This window comes from Lampetra planeri, chromosome 8 (genome assembly GCF_965212315.1).
Source record: "Lampetra planeri chromosome 8, kcLamPlan1.2.h2, whole genome shotgun sequence".
Lineage (NCBI taxonomy): Eukaryota > Metazoa > Chordata > Hyperoartia > Petromyzontiformes > Petromyzontidae > Lampetra > Lampetra planeri.
The window spans coordinates 2,125,366-2,143,865 of record NC_136114.1 but is presented as its reverse complement, the minus strand read 5'-3'; the positions used below and the strand labels follow the sequence as shown (position 1 = coordinate 2,143,865).

The window sequence follows — 18,500 nt, the reverse complement described above, 5'->3', positions numbered from 1 at the left end:
ACACAGCGACTCCGCACACAGCGACTCCGCACACAGCGACTCCGCACACAGAAACTCTACATCTCCACCGCTGCTCTCACCTACGCTCCCTCAGACCCGCTCACCCGTCTGTCCCGGGTGGGGGGATCAGCCAACACCCGCCCGGCGACGGCATGAGGGTTGAGGTTCCGTTGACGGCTGGAGCGGCAGCGGCGAGATGTCTTCACTCTTTGCAACAACTCCCTCTGCGCTCACACACACACCCTTATATCCCTCTGCTAATTATCCGATACCTCTCGTTCGTCTTTTTAAGTTCTCGCCAGGCAGGTGCCTGTCGAATCATCAATCAACCCTTATCTCCCGTCTCCCTGGCAATACCTCCGGTCTCAACGTGCACAACCGGTCGACCCCGTTTGCGCCTGCTTCGCCCCTTAACAACTGGCAGTCTGTCCGTGCAAACCTCACGTTGCACACGCGCACCTGTTTGCCCTCAGTTGCCCTCGGTTAACTGTGCGCACCGTGTATTTCACTCCTCTACACTAGCATAGAAGACGATGAATGTGGTGAGTGATTACGAAGCTAATGATTGAAGATAATGAAATGTTTGACAACAATGAATTTCATTTTTACCGCTGTAGCCGTGATGGGTGATACACTCTGCACAGTCGCCCCACGACAAAGTAATCATCGCACTGCTGCACACTGGAATCCCCTCCCATCGTCTCGTTTCCAAAGTTCTCATAATAATAACTTGGCTCGATTTAAGGCACTGATCAACGCGTACCTATTACACCTTCAGAAGGGATGTTTGTTGCTGGCCTTTTGGGATTTTGGGCCTCTGTTCAGCAACCCTTATTAGAAAAAAAATCCTGTTATAGTTACGAATAATACCGTAATATAGGTTTTTTGGGGGTTATATCTTGTAAGTATAAATGTGTCGTTAAACCCACCATCACCCGACACAGCCAATTAGTAAGGTTTGTCACGTAAACAAAACAGCCTCATCAGGCGACAGCCAGAATAATACCATACTGTGCGCATGGCAGATTGGTCATGGTATCCTTCATTATCATGAATACTATTCGCACGTTGATTTTGTTCTCACAGATATTGGGATTGAAACTCAGTAGGGGGCAGCACTTTCTCACCCACCCTCCCATATAGAGAAATTTCTTTTTCAGAGCTGGAATTTTGGCCAAATTAAGTACAGAACCAATTTAATGTGATGGTTTGTGTGTGTGTTTGTGTGTAGTTATTAGTGACTGGGCTGAGGACATCAACTCACCACACTTGAGAATCAAGGTTAAGCACAGAGCCCAGGCTCTCTCTCAGCAGTGCAAGCTCAGGGCTCTGACCTCTGAGCCACATGGCCACTTCATAAGCTTAACTACCTCGCATTAGGAGGTTGTCAGTTCGATCCCAACCCTAACTCCTGAATATTTTTGGAGTTTGCATGTTCTCCCTGTGTTCGTGTGTATTTTTCTCCGGGTCCGCCGTTTTTTAGGATCAACATGCGTTTAGAATATTTGGCTGCTATACATTTCCACAAGATAAGCCACTTCGTTGGGCTATAATTTGTGGCCAGTTCTTATAGCTCAGTGGGCCTTACCTGGTAAAATATAAATAGTATAGTTTCAAGCACTTTACTTTACCGCTGCATCACAGAGTATCTTCACCACCTAATCTTAGATTAAAAAAAACGGTGACGTACATTTAGGAAATATGTTTCTACAAATATTGTTCCAGAGTTGTAATCTGCCACCAAACAACCAGGCATTTTCCCAGTGAGCCACCACACACTCGGCACAGCTTAAATCATGTGCTGGCTGATTGAAAATTATATTTCAGGTTGACCAAATGCCCAACCTCATGACCAGCAGATGTGTGGCTTCCTGGTGGCCCAGTCTCATGCTAACAGCTATCCTGAACTGGTCCTTATCCCATGTTCTAATAGTGTCCGTTATTTCCGAATCTATTAAATGTGATGAACAACTTAATATTACTTCTCTTTATGTAAGCATCTTCGATCTCTTATTATGAACAGGACTATTTTAATCTTTATTCCTGACCACTCTTCCTTCAACTTAATTTGAATAATCCCTTTCTGTCAGTCACTTGGTACTGCAGCTGCTGCTCTCTCCACTGCAGCAGCTGTTTGTAAGTCTTGCCATGTGGCTCAAGTGCAACTATATTTTTTTTATATGCGAATTTACTCTACATCCCAAGTTTATTTAATGGAATATATTTGTAACTCTTTAAATTAAATGAGTGTTGTAAAATACGGGTTATAAGAGCATGATGCCATTTGGGCTATGTACGGTGCGAAAGAAGTTCAACATGCATAGAATTACAAATTTAAAAGTGAATATAGTTCACATCTATATACATAATTTGACATTTCCCAGAATACAGCCAAATCTGCATAAGTAAACCAGTTAAAGTGGCAGCGATATTGCCCGAAAACACGTAGTCCCGTTACAACAATTAGTTAAACACGCATACTTTGCTTTTGGGGTTACTGTCACTGTTTCAGGGTTCTACACTATGGGAACCTCATTTGCCAGTTAAAATATGATAATTGGTTCTTTACCCTTCTATCTGGCTCTAAGGAAAGCTGTCTCGGGTGTGGACCAATCAACTTCAATGACAGTGCACATTATCAGAGTTATGTTCTTTTGTTTGTATTATGACTGCAGGTATTGCGGTCTATGCAAACATGACTCCTTGTAAAAAAGGTGTCAGTTTTGTTGCCAGATAGAAGGGTAAAGAACCAATTATCATGTTTCAGGGTTGTTACGCTGGACTTGCAATCCAGAGGTCTCCAGTTTGATCTCCACGCGTGGCGATTGAAACAATGGTGCATGTTTATTAAATCCACACCCCCGCCTCTGTCCACCCAACATCAGTGTACATGGGGTGCACCAATCAGTCAATCAGCAGGCGGTGAGATAAAGGGTCGTTACTCCCACCTCTTTAAAGACATCTGGCCAGCATGGAAGTACCGGTCAAAAGCTCTCCAGAGGAGCTCTCGAGAGCGTCCTCTCGTGGAAGCCATTCTGCCAGCAGTGACGTGAGCAGGCAATTTCAGGGCTGAACCTCTATAGCGTTTGCCCACCTAATTTGCTTGTTTACTGTTACCCGTATGAATTTTCTTTACTCAAAACACACTCGTGTATGTTGTTGTCCTTCAGGTTCAAAATGCATTTAAGTTTCGTATCACGGGTCGCCTTGATCCAAGTGAAGCTTGCGGCTACTTCCCCAATGGGCAAGCTCAAATTATGGTAAGGGACAAGGTATTAACATATATTGTAAGGTAATAAATTTGAATTCGATATGCAGCTCCAATGACAGGTCTCAAAGCAATATAGGTGTTAGGGGGTGTAGGATTAACCAAATGATAATGGTTGTCACAAATCATATGCATGAATCACGTAATACGGTGCGGTGAAAAACAAACCATGTGAGCATTCTACATTGTAGTTCTATGTAGAGGTCAATATATACGGCAGAACTTAGCACTGGCGATGGGTCATATGTGGCATGGAATGCGTCACATCGGGAAAACAAGGGAATCTATGGCCATGAAGTGTTGTAACATCACAGGCACATTAAGGGTTCAGATCCTCTCCTCTGCTACGGTATCCAAGAGCAATGGGACGACAAAGTCTGTATTGGCCCATCGAGATATAATTGCCTACCAGTGGTAAAAGTCTCCCTTATATGGGCAATGCTTAGTCACAATCACAATTGTGACGTCTGCCGCACATCGTGAATGTTACAGTTTAGCCAAAGTTTTTTTGTGAAATTATAAACTGAAAATTAGTAGTATTCGCAAGCAGCTGCCCACATTAAGCCAGGTTCTCAGATGTAGTCAAGCTGATTACCTCTCCGACCCAGTCATAAACTACTGCACAAAATAAATGTTAAATTGGGCTTTACACTCATTTTGGCTAAACTCCAGCTCTGAGAAGTAAACTATTGGTTTGACGTGGAAATGTGATGAACGCTTCTCTCTGTAGCAGGGTGGGTGAAAAGGTGCTACCATCTCCAGTGTGAATAAAAGCTTATTTGAGTTCTCAGAAGCAGCTCTGCGATTTCCCTTTCTGGAGACCACTCTCTGAAAGAAACGAAAACATTTTCTGAATGAGTTCTCACCTAGTTTAAACTAAAGGACTCTATCTGGAAACCATCACTTGTACAGCAGCGCTGATTGTAATCACAGTGTTATTATCGTAGAATATTAATCTCACTTAAGATATAGCCAACTGGGATTTTCGACATATATGGCTTCGTAGTACAGAAAACATTACATCTAAGGTGCATGCTGTAGCTACATGGGTTTGCATCACGTTGTTTTTTACATGGCCTCACTGGAGCACCCAATATGGCTCGCTTCGCAACTCTGCGAGGATTTCCCTGGCAGCTCTTTCTCCCTCTCTCTCCGTCCCTCACTCTCAGCTGCCCGGTGATGGAGTGCCAGCGGGAATCGCCCTTGGTCCAATGTCTCTTTGAATATCGCAGCTTTCCCTACTCCTAACCTGTCTCCTGGGGAAGCTGCCTGTGTCTCAGAGAGTATCACTACACCTGTGGCTTTCCAGCTTTTTAAAGTAAAAAAATATTTATTATGTTAGAGCCATATTTTAGATTACAGAGGGAAGGGATCTTACACCCCACAGCATTACGAGATGTGAAGGAAAATGGGTTAAAGGTAAATGCCACCGAAGGTAGTGAAATCGTTTGAAGGTAACATAATGTTTGTGACGGCTGAGGTTGGAAGAGCCTTATAGAACGTAATCAGATTTTCGAACAGGAATGCGCGCCTTGTCGAGACCTATGGAAACAAGCTGGTAGAGTGGGTTAGACTTCAATCAGGGGAAAAGATGACATGTTGTTGAACGATGTCTAAATTAACAGCGACCGAATGTTTAGATTTCTAACACGTCGTTCATAATGAAGGTGGCTAAGGTTTTTATTTCATACATGTGATATTATATATATGTTGCTTATGAAGTTGTGCTATTTAAAATGGTAGACCTTTTAAAAAATGTAATTGCATTCATCGTAATCGGTATTCACCTTAATTATTTGTAGTTAGGCTTTAATGTAATTTACATACTCTGGGTCTTTTGGTAATTTACATGTCATCACTTGAATGCTTATAATTAGGAATGACTATAAATATTCGTTTGAGTGTTTTTGAATAATATTGTTAAAGGAGGTAACATTATCTTTTAATATTTTAACCTATTCTTACATGAGGTTTTATTGCCAGAAAGGGTACAACTTAATCTCATATTTTGATACGGGCAAGGAAGGTTCCATGATTTTAACTTCATGTTTGTGTTACAGACGGAGTTTGAAAAAGACATCGACCTCACGTGTCAATCAGGTAACAAAGACAAAGACCCCTCTGTATAAGTTAACAGACTGTTGGGGCAAGTGCTGTTAGCGAGCACCTATGAAGGCCGGCACGGTACACGAGGGGGTGGGTGGCCAGCACCACGCCTAGCCGCCTTTGTTTTTCCCCACTGGTGATGTTTACACTCCGCACGAGGTACTCATTTGAGGCTGACTCGACCTTAGGTAACACGACCACAATCACAAACGAATATGGAATGATCGGTCCATGTCTGCAGCTCAGAGTAAAGTAGCACTGAGCCATATTCAGTCAAAACTAATGGTGATTTTTTTATTAATTCTTCTCTAAATGTTTTTTTTTAAGCAATTGGTAACAGGACATTAATAAAATGTCATGTTTATTTATGTTAGTGCACCGTCTTTTTTTTATTTCTTCTGCAATGTGGTTGTTTTTGCACTGTTTTCCATTCGGTTATTTTTCTCTTTAATTTCGACTCGGGGAGGTGCCCGTCATTGAGCGAAGGCACCCCCCCATCCCCCCACCCCACTGCGTGCCCCCTTCCCTAGCCACCCCCACCCGTAGCCATCAAGATATGAAATTATCACCTCGATAAACTGATAACGTGTAGTTTAAAATTCGTGGGGGCTTTGAGGTAAATAAGAGCAAAACAAAAAGTTACATTCAGTGTTTTGCTGGAAGGTCACAACCTGGCGAACACGCCTGTGGATGTCGATATCTATCTTATGGACTTATTGAAGGTAGACTTGAAACAAAATTGTAAAAAATAGGCAAGTAAGAGTGTGGTGAAGTGTTTTGGAAAGTTGAATTTTAAAAGGAAAAGCTATCCACTGGTTTATTTCGAGAGGGAATGTTTCCTTAAGTGCATATTGCTGATTGCTTTGTAGTGGATCAGCTGACATAAACAGAGCAAAACCTCATAAACAGACAAATGAATTGCATGAAGAGATGAAAGATTATATTCCCACTGAGAAGCAGGAGAAAGAGAACCCTGTGGAGTAGAAGCCAAATGCACGTTTCAGACATCGTATGAACCGGTCAGAAAAGTAAGTTGGCTCAGATGAAACACATTGTTGGAAGGGGGCAGGCGGGGGGGGATGATTGAGAGGTACAGATCATGAGCAAAGGTGACCGTGTGGAGTTGGACTTCCTTCCACAGTGGATTTACCCTTGGCTGTTGGTGATGATGATGATCACGATGATGATATTAATACCGAGAATGTAATTCCTTAAAAATAACTTTACTATGTTTTATTTCCTACATTTGACATATATCCTCATCTGTTTACATATTATTGCAATATTCACCCTATATCTGTTTAATATTTATCTAAGTGAATAATAATACACATAAATTCTAACACACATTTCGCAAATAAAAATTGTAATTGTGCTATGATCAGTATATAAATAATACTGGTCTACAATTTGTTAGACGTCGTCCGCTTCAGAGATTAAATGTGCTGCTTATTACGGATTTTGATGTGCTGAATTCAAATATGACAATTAAAACAACTGATTGACTACTGTTCCAAAGATATTTAACCTACCTACAGTAGGTATTTTCATGTGTTCATAGTTGCTTTAAATTATAACATGTCACCTGTCCTATTCATGTAACACTTTAAAAGTCAGCAAAAGGGTTATATAAATAAAATGTATGATGAAACAAAAGACAAAAAACTATTATGTATATATAAGTAAATAGTTTAGGCCTCATTCAGTGTCTACTCGGCACTTCTTGGCTTGTCTCTTGTATTCATTAAATGGAGCATCTCTTGTCATTGTCCAGCAATAGTCTGCAAGCATTCATGGGCTCCATTTGCCCTGATAGCGTTTCTCCATTGTTGCAATGTCCTGGTGAAGTCACTCGCCATGCTCGTCACTCACTCCTTCGCAGTGGGAAAAAATCTAGATGAGAGTGCTAAAAATGTATCTTTAGTGGCATGTTGCAACCAAGGCTTTTGTATGCCTTGAGGTTTTCCACCTACTCCGTCGTTATCTTGCCTTGTTGTTTCCAAGGAAATTTGTTGACACTAACTTGAAGGCTTTCCATGCCGTCTTTTCTTTGCCAAGCAGTGCACTGTCAAATGCATCATTTCGAAGAAGTTCACAAATCTGAGGGCCAACAAAGACACCTTCCTTTATCTTAGCTTCACTTAACCTTGGAAATTTTCCATGGTGGTACTTGAAAGCTGCTTGTGTTTTGTTCATAGCTTTGACAAAGATCTTCATCAGACCCAGCTTGATGTGTAAGGGTGGTAACAAAATCTTCCTTGATTCAACAAGTGGTGGATGCTGAACACTTTTTCTCCCAAGCTCCAATGACTGTGGGAGTCATGGAGTGGGAAGCATTTTGGCTGCAGACCAGTGTAATCTTGCCGAGCTGACTTGTGCTTAAGGAAATTTATTGTTATTGATTTGAATACAATTCTATAAGTGTGTTATTGAGAATCAAGTCACTTTCAACTAAAAGGAAACCAAATTAATGCTTATATCACTGAAGGTTATAAAAATCACATTTCCTCCGGTCATATTTAACGATATAGATCTATGTTTCATTAATTCTTCAGCCTGCTTGGCACGGCCATTTAGTCAGACTTGCCAGGTATGTATATATGTTGAACTTCTTTCGCACCTTACATAGCCAACTGTGCTCATCGGAGGTGCAGGGGGGAGGACAACGTGCAATGACTACTTAACAAACCTTGATGAAGGAGCATCGATAAACCTTGGTTTTATCTTTTTCTTTTATGCCAAAGCTTTCTTCACCTCTGAGTCATGGCTGCTGTATGAAGCACAAGTCTGTCAGAGTTTGGTACACTAGGCTATCCGCTGTGACCTCATGCACACCCCCGGCTCCGTAGGGTTAATCGCCGTACTCACATCGCAGACAGTTCGCGAGCGCCTCAACATTGCTCACAGGCGATAGTCCCCGATTTGCCGTCTCGAGTCGCGGTAATCGGGGGAAAAAGTCACTTGTCCAAAAACTTGACAGCCCTTGCTGGAATGGAGCTTCCTGCTCCTGCCTGACTGCTTGACAGAAAGTGAAATGGTTCAGCCTATCGATTCTCCCACACCCAACTGCTTCACTGCAGTCACTCTCTCACCAGAGTTCAGGGCTCTTCCGTATCCCTCTTTTATTACCGCACCACAGGCAATGTCAGTGTCCTTGTGGACGCTGTCATTCCTCTGCCATTCCCAAGGACTCATTCTACAAGATTGACTTCCCTCTCATCCACATTGTGTTCAATAATCGTTCTGTGGGATGCGGCATTTATCTTCTTTTGTCCTAACATTAGATGACTTTGGTTACTCCATCTCATTGTCTATTTTTTTGAAGGTGCGATTACATTTCCCAGTAATAACGACAAAAACCCATCGTAATTATTATCTGCTGTACAATTAACAGTGCTCTTATTGGGATGCCGGTTTGCATTACGGTATTGTCATTTTAAGTGTGATTTACAAAGATTAATGTGCCCATTTAATGTAGATTGATTTAATGTAGATTGATATGAGTATTCAAATTAATGTCGCACTCTCAATCGAAAAAGAGGTGTATGGTAACTTTGTGACAGTGCTGGTTTGTGGATGCTGGAGAGATTAGTCTTCACATGGTATTTAATGATATTCAAAACAATTATGCAAACTCCCTACAAAATGAAGTTATTTTGTTAAGTCTACCTGTGACATTATGGCGGCAATTTGGTTGGCTTATACAGCAGAAATACAATAATCTCCGGCGATAAGGGGGGGACCATATGCTATGTAAAATTAATTGCGCCAACGCGGCATTGAAAGGGATTAATCTGAAAAAATGTTACTGATTACAGGGGAAGTGTAACTCTTGACGAAGCGATTCTATTTTACAATAAATCAACATACAGTGAGGGAAAAAAGTATTTGATCCCCTGCTGATTTTGTACGTTTGCCCACTGACAAAGAAATGATCAGTCTATAATTTTAATGGTAGGTTTATTTGAACAGTGAGAGACAGAATAACAACAACAAAATCCAGAATAACGCATGTCAAAAATGTTATAAAATGATTTGCATTTTAATGAGGGAAATAAGTATTTGACCCCTCTGCAAAACATGACTTAGTACTTGGTGGCAAAACCCTTGTTGGCAATCACAGAGGCCAGACGTTTCTTGTAGTTGGCCACCAGGTTTGCACACATCTCAGGAGGGATTTTGTCCCACTCCTCTTTGCAGATCTTTTCCAAGTCATTAAGGTTTCGAGGCTGACATTTGGCAACTCGAACCTTCAGCTCCCTCCACAGATTTTCTATGGGATTAAGGTCTGGTGACTGGCTAGGCCACTCCAGGACCTTAATGTGCTTCTTCTTGAGCCACTCCTTTGTTGCCTTGGCCGTGTGTTTTGGGTCATTGTCATGCTGGAATACCTATCCACGACCCATTTTCAATGCCCTGGCTGAGGGAAGGAGGTTCTCACCCAAGATTTGACGGTACATGGCTCCGTCCATCGTCCCTTTTATGCGGTGAAGTTGTCCTGTCCCCTTAGCAGAAAAACACCCTCAAAGCATAATGTTTCCACCTCCATGTTTGACGGTGGGGATGGTGTTCTTGGGGTCATAGGCAGCATTCCTCCTCCAAACACGGCGAGTTGAGTTGATGCCAAAGAGCTCCATTTTGGTCTCATCTGACCACAACACTTTCACCCAGTTGTCCTCTGAATCATTCAGATGTTCATTGGCAAACTTCAGACGGGCATGTATATGTGCTTTCTTGAGCAGGGGGACCTTGTGGGCGCTGCAGGATTTCAGTCCTTCACGGCGTAGTGTGTTACCAACTGTGTTCTTGGTGACTATGGTCCCAACTGCCTTGAGATCATTGACAATATCCTCCCGTGTAGTTCTGGGCTGATTCCTCACCGTTCTCATGATCATTGCAACTCCACGAGGTGAAATCTTGCATGGAGCCCCAGGCCGAGGGAGATTGACAGTTCTTTTGTGTTTCTTCCATTTCTGAATAATCGCACCAACTGTTGTCACCTTCTCACCAAGCTGCTTGGCGATGTTCTTGTAGCCCATTCCAGCCTTGTGTAGGTCTACAATCTTGTCCCTGACATCCTTGGAGAGCTCTTTGGTCTTGGCCATGGTGGAGAGTTTGGAATCTGATTGATTGATTGCTTCTGTGAACAGGTGTCTTTTATACAGGTAACACACTGAGATTAGGAGCACTCCCTTTAAGAGTGTGCTCCTAATCTCAGCTCGTTACCTATATAAAAGACACCTGGGAGCCAGAAATCTTTCTGATTTGAGAGAGGGTCAAATACTTATTTCCCTCATTATAATACAAATCAATTTATAACATTTTTGACATGCGTTTTTCTGGATTTTTGTTTTTGTTATTCTGTCTCTCACTGTTCAAATAAATATAGCATTACAATTATAGACTGATCACTTCTTTGTCAGTGGGCAAACGTACAAAATCAGCAGAGGATCAAATATTTTTTTCCCTCACTGTATTACTCAAATCTGGCAGATGGGTCGATGTCAAAGGAATTTTTTTTTATCCAAGTAAAATTAAAATGCTGAATTATCTTCGACTGAACAAATCAAGCACAGCTAGTCTGTGTAAATACAAAAATATATAATTTAAAAATATATTACCACCGTGTTTCCCTGCAGCTCCGCCCCTGCGGCTCCACGTGAGCCCCCGCCCACTGCTTCGGGTCGCTGTTTGCAGTCCGAGAAGCGCCAACGAATCTGATTATTGGGTCGTTAAATTATTGGATTTCTGCTGTATTATTGCTGTCATACCTTTATTTAATTTGTATTCGTCGATATATTTAAACACGATATCAGTGTGTGGTTGTATGCTTGTGTTTTGTGTGCATTCGTCAAAATGGAAGGGGATATAAAGCAATCGGTAAATAAAGTTCCCGTGGCTTTAATGTCAAGCAACTAGGAAATAACTCAAAGACGGACGTTCTTGAGAAGAGTTTCAAGCTATATTAATAGTAAATGTGCAGCTTTATGTGGCAGGGTGGCACAGTGGTAACACTTGTGCCTCACAGCAAGGGAACATGTGTGTGTGGAGTCTGTTCGTTCTTCCCCTGTTGTGCATGGATTTCATCCAGGTTCTCTGGTTTCCTCCCATCGATAAAATCTACAATGTCATTAGTGTCAGCCAAATATCATAATACAGGATCCCCCTGAAAATGAGTCTTCAGACTCGGTGGGGATATATTGGGTGAATAAGTTATTACTCTTCCTTGCTAGCCATATATCTTGTAAGATGTTTGGGAGTTACCACACTTTGCCCCACAGCGTGCGCCCTGCGAACTCATTGAGGTGTGCACCCATTTATATTGCTGAGTGGATAGAGGTGGAGGGGGGAATAAAAACAACTCGCCAATTTAATTGGCAATAAAGCAGACATTTGAATCACTATCATGTCGGAACAACTGAAACATTGTTTCAGCTGCTGATCCAGGAGATCGAACCAGCGTCTTCTGGATTGGAAGTCCGTTGTGATAAAAATTACACCATAGCAGCATTATTCACCTGTGACGGTAAATCGTTTTGATGAATGTAAACATTTCACAGGCAGACGAAATGTTCGGCCCATCTCTTCATGGCGAATGTCACATCGCGGCATTTTTTTTTGTGCGTGTGTGTGTGCGCGCGTTTACTAGTTTCTGGAACTCTGTCCCGGGCTGAAAAAAGCCGAGAAAAGTCGCACCATTCAAAACAGGCGAGCCTGCCTGAGAGCGCGCTCACAGTGATATCGGGCAAGGAGACCGCCGTGTACCCAGCTGCCTCCAAGAAGAGCAGGCAGAGGCGGCACCGGGAAGGCACCGGCTCCGCTCGCAGCATCTGGCGTCACATCCACAGATATCCGACGGACAAGGACGTGTCGTCGGGGGGAGAGGTGCAGCTTTCCCAGATGCCCACGGCAGATCCGCAGTGCAGCAGCAGCAGCGCGACTTTCATGCAGCAGCATTTGCAGGCTGGCCAACAACACACGTCCACCTCGCCCATGGATCGATCCACCCACCAGCAAATGCTGACCGTCGAGGCGGAATCCATCGCTCGCTCACCAGATGTAAGTGATCGCTTACATTCTCAAGTTCTTTTCCTCCAAATTTTCCGTGAACCTCACTTCGAATCGTACGCCCATGTTGAGGACTCGCTCTACCTGACCGACTGTCGTCTCATGCTGTACACTGTGTTCAACCGCCGCCACACTGCAGGTCACGTCTCTTTTTTAAATCCTTTATATTAAATTCACTTGCTTGCTTGCGTGCTTGCGTGCTTGCTTGCTTACGACTGTGCAAATCTTTCGGTCGTTTTTTAACCCACTTCCCGTGATCCAATCGAGCTGACATTTTGCACACATACTCGTTGTGCGTGACAATTAATTTTCGTGAATTTTTCCAAAATTTTACACTGTTTAGGGAATTTTTTTAAAATATTTAATTACCAATTGCTTAATGGTGGCAGACAATAATCTGACCCATAGGTGGCAGCCATCTCAAGCCAGAGGACGAGAGGACTCTAGCCGCCCATTTCATGATGACGCAAATGTTGACTAACCACATGGCATGAAATCCCTGCCCCCACGCTGTACAATGGAGACTATTTATAGAGCAGTTAAATTGAAGCCGCCAGGTTCTTGAAAGTGGTAAAACGGGTCAACGTTAGTGCCCTCGGGAATATACGGGGCATGTCAAGAGGTGATCTTACATATAAAGGATTTATAGTGAAAAACTTTGTTTTTACGGGTTAATTTTTGTTCTGCTCCTTCTTACGTCGCACTGCTTGTTTTTCGAATTCCCTCCCGTCGTCTCTTTTCCCAAGCTCTTATAACGTTGCCAAGTTCAAGAAACGTGTGTTAACGCTTACCTGTTGCGGCTTTTGACAGTGCTGTTTGCTGCTTAATGGTTTGGGCCTTTGGGCCTGTGCTCAGCAACTATGTGAATTTAGTTTGAGATTTTATTCAGTGTGTTTTTTTAATATTTAATAATACACACCCACTGCACCAATGCCATTGCAGACCAGATTTAACCTGCATCAACATTGTAAATAATGCAGTCCAAACTGGAAATAATAGTCACTTAAAAATGCATTGCATCCACATATCTAATGCACATTAATTTCTCTCATGAAGCATTAGCTTGCGGCAGACTTTACCTCAAAGGCCCTTCTGCTGCTCACTAATTGCACAGATTAAAAAAGAAAACATTGCTATCATAACACCAAAAAAAACTGCGTATTGTGCAGGAATTCCTAATAATTTAATTCCCTTCTGTTGCTGATATGTTTTTTTGTTCTAATATAGCATTGCACATTTTTGTTCCTGGGGAAGGAGGCGGTTTAGCAAATTTATTTTGAAATGTAATTTTTACTAAATATTTTAATTGGCACCTTTCATACCTGCACTGAGCTGTTTAACACGTATACAGTATCCCTAAACATTTCTTGGTTGATTACAGGGCTGTAAAACCTTTAAAATGCATAGTACTTGAAATAGCTTGAAGCTAATTATAATTTAAACGGCACTTCAATGTGCAGTTGTGAAACTACGGAAGATATAATATGACATTGGCTAATCACAGTCTTAACTCATTTATGCCAATTTATTTTGTCTTTTATATTATGTGTTTTCTTCTCTAGAGACAAAAAAGTAAATATTCTGAAATCGACATTCAGGTAAGCCAAACATTAACCATTTTGACGGTGGTTTTCCCGAATTGTGTGAGATAAACGATTTCTACGTTGTGTATATATTTGTAATCCTCCATTGTTCTTGTTGTTTCTGCTGCTGCTGCACAGAGGATCATGCACACACGCCAGCGACACAGCGAGATGTTCCAGGAGATGAATCAAAAATTCCAGTCCCTGGAGAGGAAACGCAAGAATCCTGATGAAAGCATTGACGTAAGAACAAGACACGCGTGCGAAGTTTGTTGGATTAATATTTTCTCACCTCCCTCCCCCCGCTCTACTTCAATTGGGCTATTGACACCACCCCACCACACGGAAATCTCACAGAGCAATTGTGCCCCTTGCGTCGTTGAATGGCTGCGGAATAATTTTTTTTTCCACGCAACTACAACCAAAACATATTTCCAGCGGCTTTGTTATTGCTTGACACAGGATAGGTCACACTTTGCCACACACTCTGCTATACGATTGTAGCATAACGGTCAAACTGATGTTTTCAATTCTTAGAGCAGGGATATATCCACAATTAAGTGTGAAACTAAATTTCGTACAATGGCTATTTTTGTGCAGCCATTGGTGATGAAGATGTTGAGACCATCAAATGGCTAGACCTGAGAACTCGGCTTACTCACAAGTTGCTGCCAGATCGACAAAATTGTTCTCCTTCATTTGCTAAGTGCTTTTATTTCTAATTCAAAGCTTGTCTACAAACTGGCTGTTGTAGTGATTGTAGCGGGAGCACACATTTCTCTTTTTGCTCCATGTTTTATTGCGGAATTTATGCTTAAATTTATCAGGCTCAATCATGGTTTTTCACAGTTTATATCTGGTGCTGTTGTGAGTTAAATATTACTGTTGCACATTTTGTTTAGGACACGGTTCCATATTTGGCCTAATTATTTCGAGTGGACCAACTCACAGTGACTTTATGGGCCACAAATTTGAAAACCCGATAACTGCTCATTGTGCAATGTGGATTGAATTGTTAATAGTAGCGGTACATGAATGGCAGTCAAATGCTAATAATATAGCTTGACCACTTCATTTATTCAGCTTCATCATTTTTTTTAACTCACCGATTCAATATATTCTGGGGTGCGTATATGCTGTTCTTGTGACCATGTAGCGATGTATTGTAATAATTTGAAACATTGAAGTTAAATGTAATAATTATCCTCTTATCTGTAATGAGGGTGGATGTGATGAGGTGACAGATAAGTTACTTTTAAAATATAACTAGCGTGCCCTTGGATCATGTAAAATGATCTCAGGATTGCGTTAAGCTAGCTACAGTCTCTCTAGGTTACTCTGTGTTGCATCGTGCGCATGTTGTAGTAAAAGGCATCGTAATTTGGGTTTAACAGAATGTATTCTTTCCTTGGCCTGCTGTAGGCTGCATAACGTGAGGAGGTGCCTCACATTTCCACAAGTTCCCGAACTCTACTTATCTTCCCTCGCTATGCAACGTTTTAAAATGTGATCGTAATGAAATGATGCTTAATATATCCCGATGTATTGTTTTGACTCCCCTAATAGTGTGTCAGTGATGAGAGAGTACCGCCACCAGTCCAGGCTTGTGTGTCCCAAGATCTCGTTAGAAATACAAATTTGTGCTAAATGCACCTCTGATACGCTGCGGCTTTTCGTCCCGCCGTGGACATTAAATGCGTCTTCACCTCATGCTGGCAGTGGTCTTTGCTCTGGAGATTGTCCGGCAGAGCGTTCCACACAACGTGCGACTGGGCCCGCAATCTGGAAAGTGCGTTGGGCGTACGGTGCTATTGTTGCTGTAAGGTTCCCCGTCAGGCCACATTTAAATTTCGATCAGTCGTGACGTTTAAATTTTGCCCCGTGAGTGACCCTTCAGTGCCGGATACTATTGCTCAGGTGACAGTGTTTGTTTAATGTGTGCCAGCCGAGAGAAACAGATTAAAGGTCAGTGGGTAATTGCTTTGCTCTGCAAAGCCAGGAAGTTGAGTAATTAATTGTCTCCTCTAGCTTGTCTCTGGAGAGAGGAGGCGAGAAAACTGTAGTCGACAATTAAAATGAAAGTGGCCAATGTCAAGTTCAGTCCCATTTGTTATTTACGTGGCCGGGTGGCTCAGTGGTAGCGTGAGCAGTTCGCAATTGGAAGATGCTCGTTCAAATCCTGGTTGGTGGTTCACTCAGCCATCTCTCTGGGGTCGATAAAATAGTTGCCACTTTGTGAGAAAGTCAACAGTGGTCGTCCTATGCGTAGACTTGTCTCAGGCCATAGGCAGTTCTTTCAGGAACTGCTGATGATGTCCGTGCATGCACAAAGATATTGTGCTTTTTAGAAATGTTTGTTGTCTTGTTAGAAGGTGACATCACAGAAGTATGTGTGAGCTCCATCCTATTAACAACCTGTTATCCACACGAAGTAAAGTGCACTTCCCTCACACGCTGATGTAGATGCAAACTGAATCAACATTTTACTTTGTAAATATCAGAACTGGAAAACTTTTATTTTTTGTTCCAAATTAAGCGAAAATATGAATTGAATCATGGCTGGCAGAATATCTTTGAACACATAATCTCAGTGCTGTTGTCTCAATGCTTTGGTGCTCTGGTCAGAATTATAGTTCACGTAATCGTGCTTCTCTTGACAATATAACTTCCTCCTCTGATGAAATAACTCAATCATAATTGAAGTGGAGTGTCGATTGATGCATTGTCATGCTCTCTGTTCCATTGCAGGTCGTATAGCGCGAACCAAGTTGAACAAGTCATCGTTTGTGAAATGGCAAATGGATTCACTGTTTAAGAGGCACAAGGATATAAACGTTGAGTCACCATTGAACTGCAGAAATTTCCGCATCCTTTTATGTCCATCAAAAAAAAAATAAACACTTCTTCTTCTGTACCGACTTTTTGATTGGGGGTATTGTGTGATCGCAAGAGAATGAGCATGGCAGCAGAGAGAAGAACAAATGTAGCGATGTTAACGAGGTTATTCTACAATTCTCCCTTTTACAACAATGTAAAAAGTAATGTATTATATGTTGATGACCATTGCTTGAATAACAAGGCTTCATGTTGTACATGACACACTATAATGTAACCTCTGAACTACAAACTGGATTTCTTGGCGTTCAGAGACGATATTCAAGAGGTGAGAAGACAGTAAACCACATTGCGCATTAAACATCTGCCCCTGCCCCATATATATACGATATGAATATGGAAAACACCAGCTGAAATTAACCAAGTTGGTCCCCGGTTCGGTATATATGTGAATGCTTTAGCTACGTTATATTTTGTTTTAAAAAATATAACTTAAGCATTGTGTCATTATTTTGGCTGAAAATAAAGGCAAAAGGGCTCCGTGTAGGTCATTGTCGGAGGTAGTTGACACGGTTGTGTTTTACCTCGTATTTATTCGTGCGTTTTGGTTCCCTTATTCATTTTAAAATATTAATGTTACGTATACAGTACTGTATATACCTGATTACTATTGCTTTGCAGCTTTACTTTAAAAAACAAAAATTCTTACGAGAAATTCCATTTTCTTTGGGGGAGAAAAATACAAATTTATTACAGCTGTGATTTGCACGGGGCTCTTCCTTGTCTGTAAATAGAGAGGAGTTTTAGTTTTTTTCTCGTTGCATGCTCAAGGACCTGTGTTTTTGTGTTGTTGGACAATGATAACTCTATGGTATGCTGTTTGGAGACTGTACACATCTCTACTTTGCTGTGTAATCTGTGGTCGTAGACATTTGCTTCATTTTAAGCGGAATGGTTTTTACTTTGTGCTGTAATTGCATTTTTGGGTTGTGTGTAGTTGGGCAATTAGTGAATTTCAATCGACTTCAAAAGAAAGCTATGCAATTTTAAGAGTTACTTTCAAATTATATTAAATTTACTGTATACTGCATTGTAATTACATAAATTTCCACTTAAAATGAAGTGAGAGATACAAATAAAATAAACTCAAATTTTTCATTTAATTTTGTTGTCATGTTATTATATCACAAATTAATTTCACAGATGGCTAAATTGGGGGCCTTTTCAAATGGTATAATGGCTTTGCTATATTATTCGGTAAGGCTCTGCAAATGCACGACATGGAACCTAAGTTCCAAAAAGATGCCTCTTTTTTACATTTAAGTTCAGTAACTTTTGCAGGCATAGGGCCAGATTAACCTCCTTAAAACATGGGTGAAACATTGTTTTGGCAATTTGGCTCATTCTTGACAATGGTGAAAGCAACACATTACTAAATAAATGATGACAATTTGCTCGATTTTTCAAGACCGCAATTTGGCCCCTAAAACTCACGCAGAGACCAGCAATTTCTGCACAGCTGCCTTTTTATAAGTTCACGTGAAATTATCAAATATTTAGGCTATACTACTATTCCAGAAAATGTATTTTAAGTGGGTCCAGAGTAAGCAGGCTGTCTTTCAGCATGGCTGCAATTTTCA

The 18,500-nt window shown here is 41.5% G+C and overlaps 1 protein-coding gene across 7 annotated transcripts in view; it reads left to right on the top strand.

Annotated features, from left to right (window-relative positions):
* The window catches only part of LOC144720208 (adhesion G protein-coupled receptor B3-like), a 104,370-nt gene extending 86,347 nt beyond the window's left edge, over nucleotides 1–18,023 (top strand). For 5 of the 7 annotated variants that reach the window (XM_078596716.1, XM_078596722.1, XM_078596717.1 and 2 more), the window contains 6 exons: nucleotides 3,171–3,260; nucleotides 5,329–5,368; nucleotides 12,024–12,433; nucleotides 14,005–14,040; nucleotides 14,164–14,268; nucleotides 16,774–18,023. In XM_078596716.1, coding sequence (XP_078452842.1) covers nucleotides 3,171–3,260; nucleotides 5,329–5,368; nucleotides 12,024–12,433; nucleotides 14,005–14,040; nucleotides 14,164–14,268; nucleotides 16,774–16,782 — 690 coding nt within the window. In that variant the 3' untranslated portion in view covers nucleotides 16,783–18,023. The remainder of the gene's footprint in view (nucleotides 1–3,170; nucleotides 3,261–5,328; nucleotides 5,369–12,023; nucleotides 12,434–14,004; nucleotides 14,041–14,163; nucleotides 14,269–16,773) is intronic. The other 2 variants (XM_078596719.1, XM_078596721.1) reach the window with 2 other exon arrangements.
* The last annotated feature ends 477 nt before the right edge of the window (nucleotides 18,024–18,500 follow it).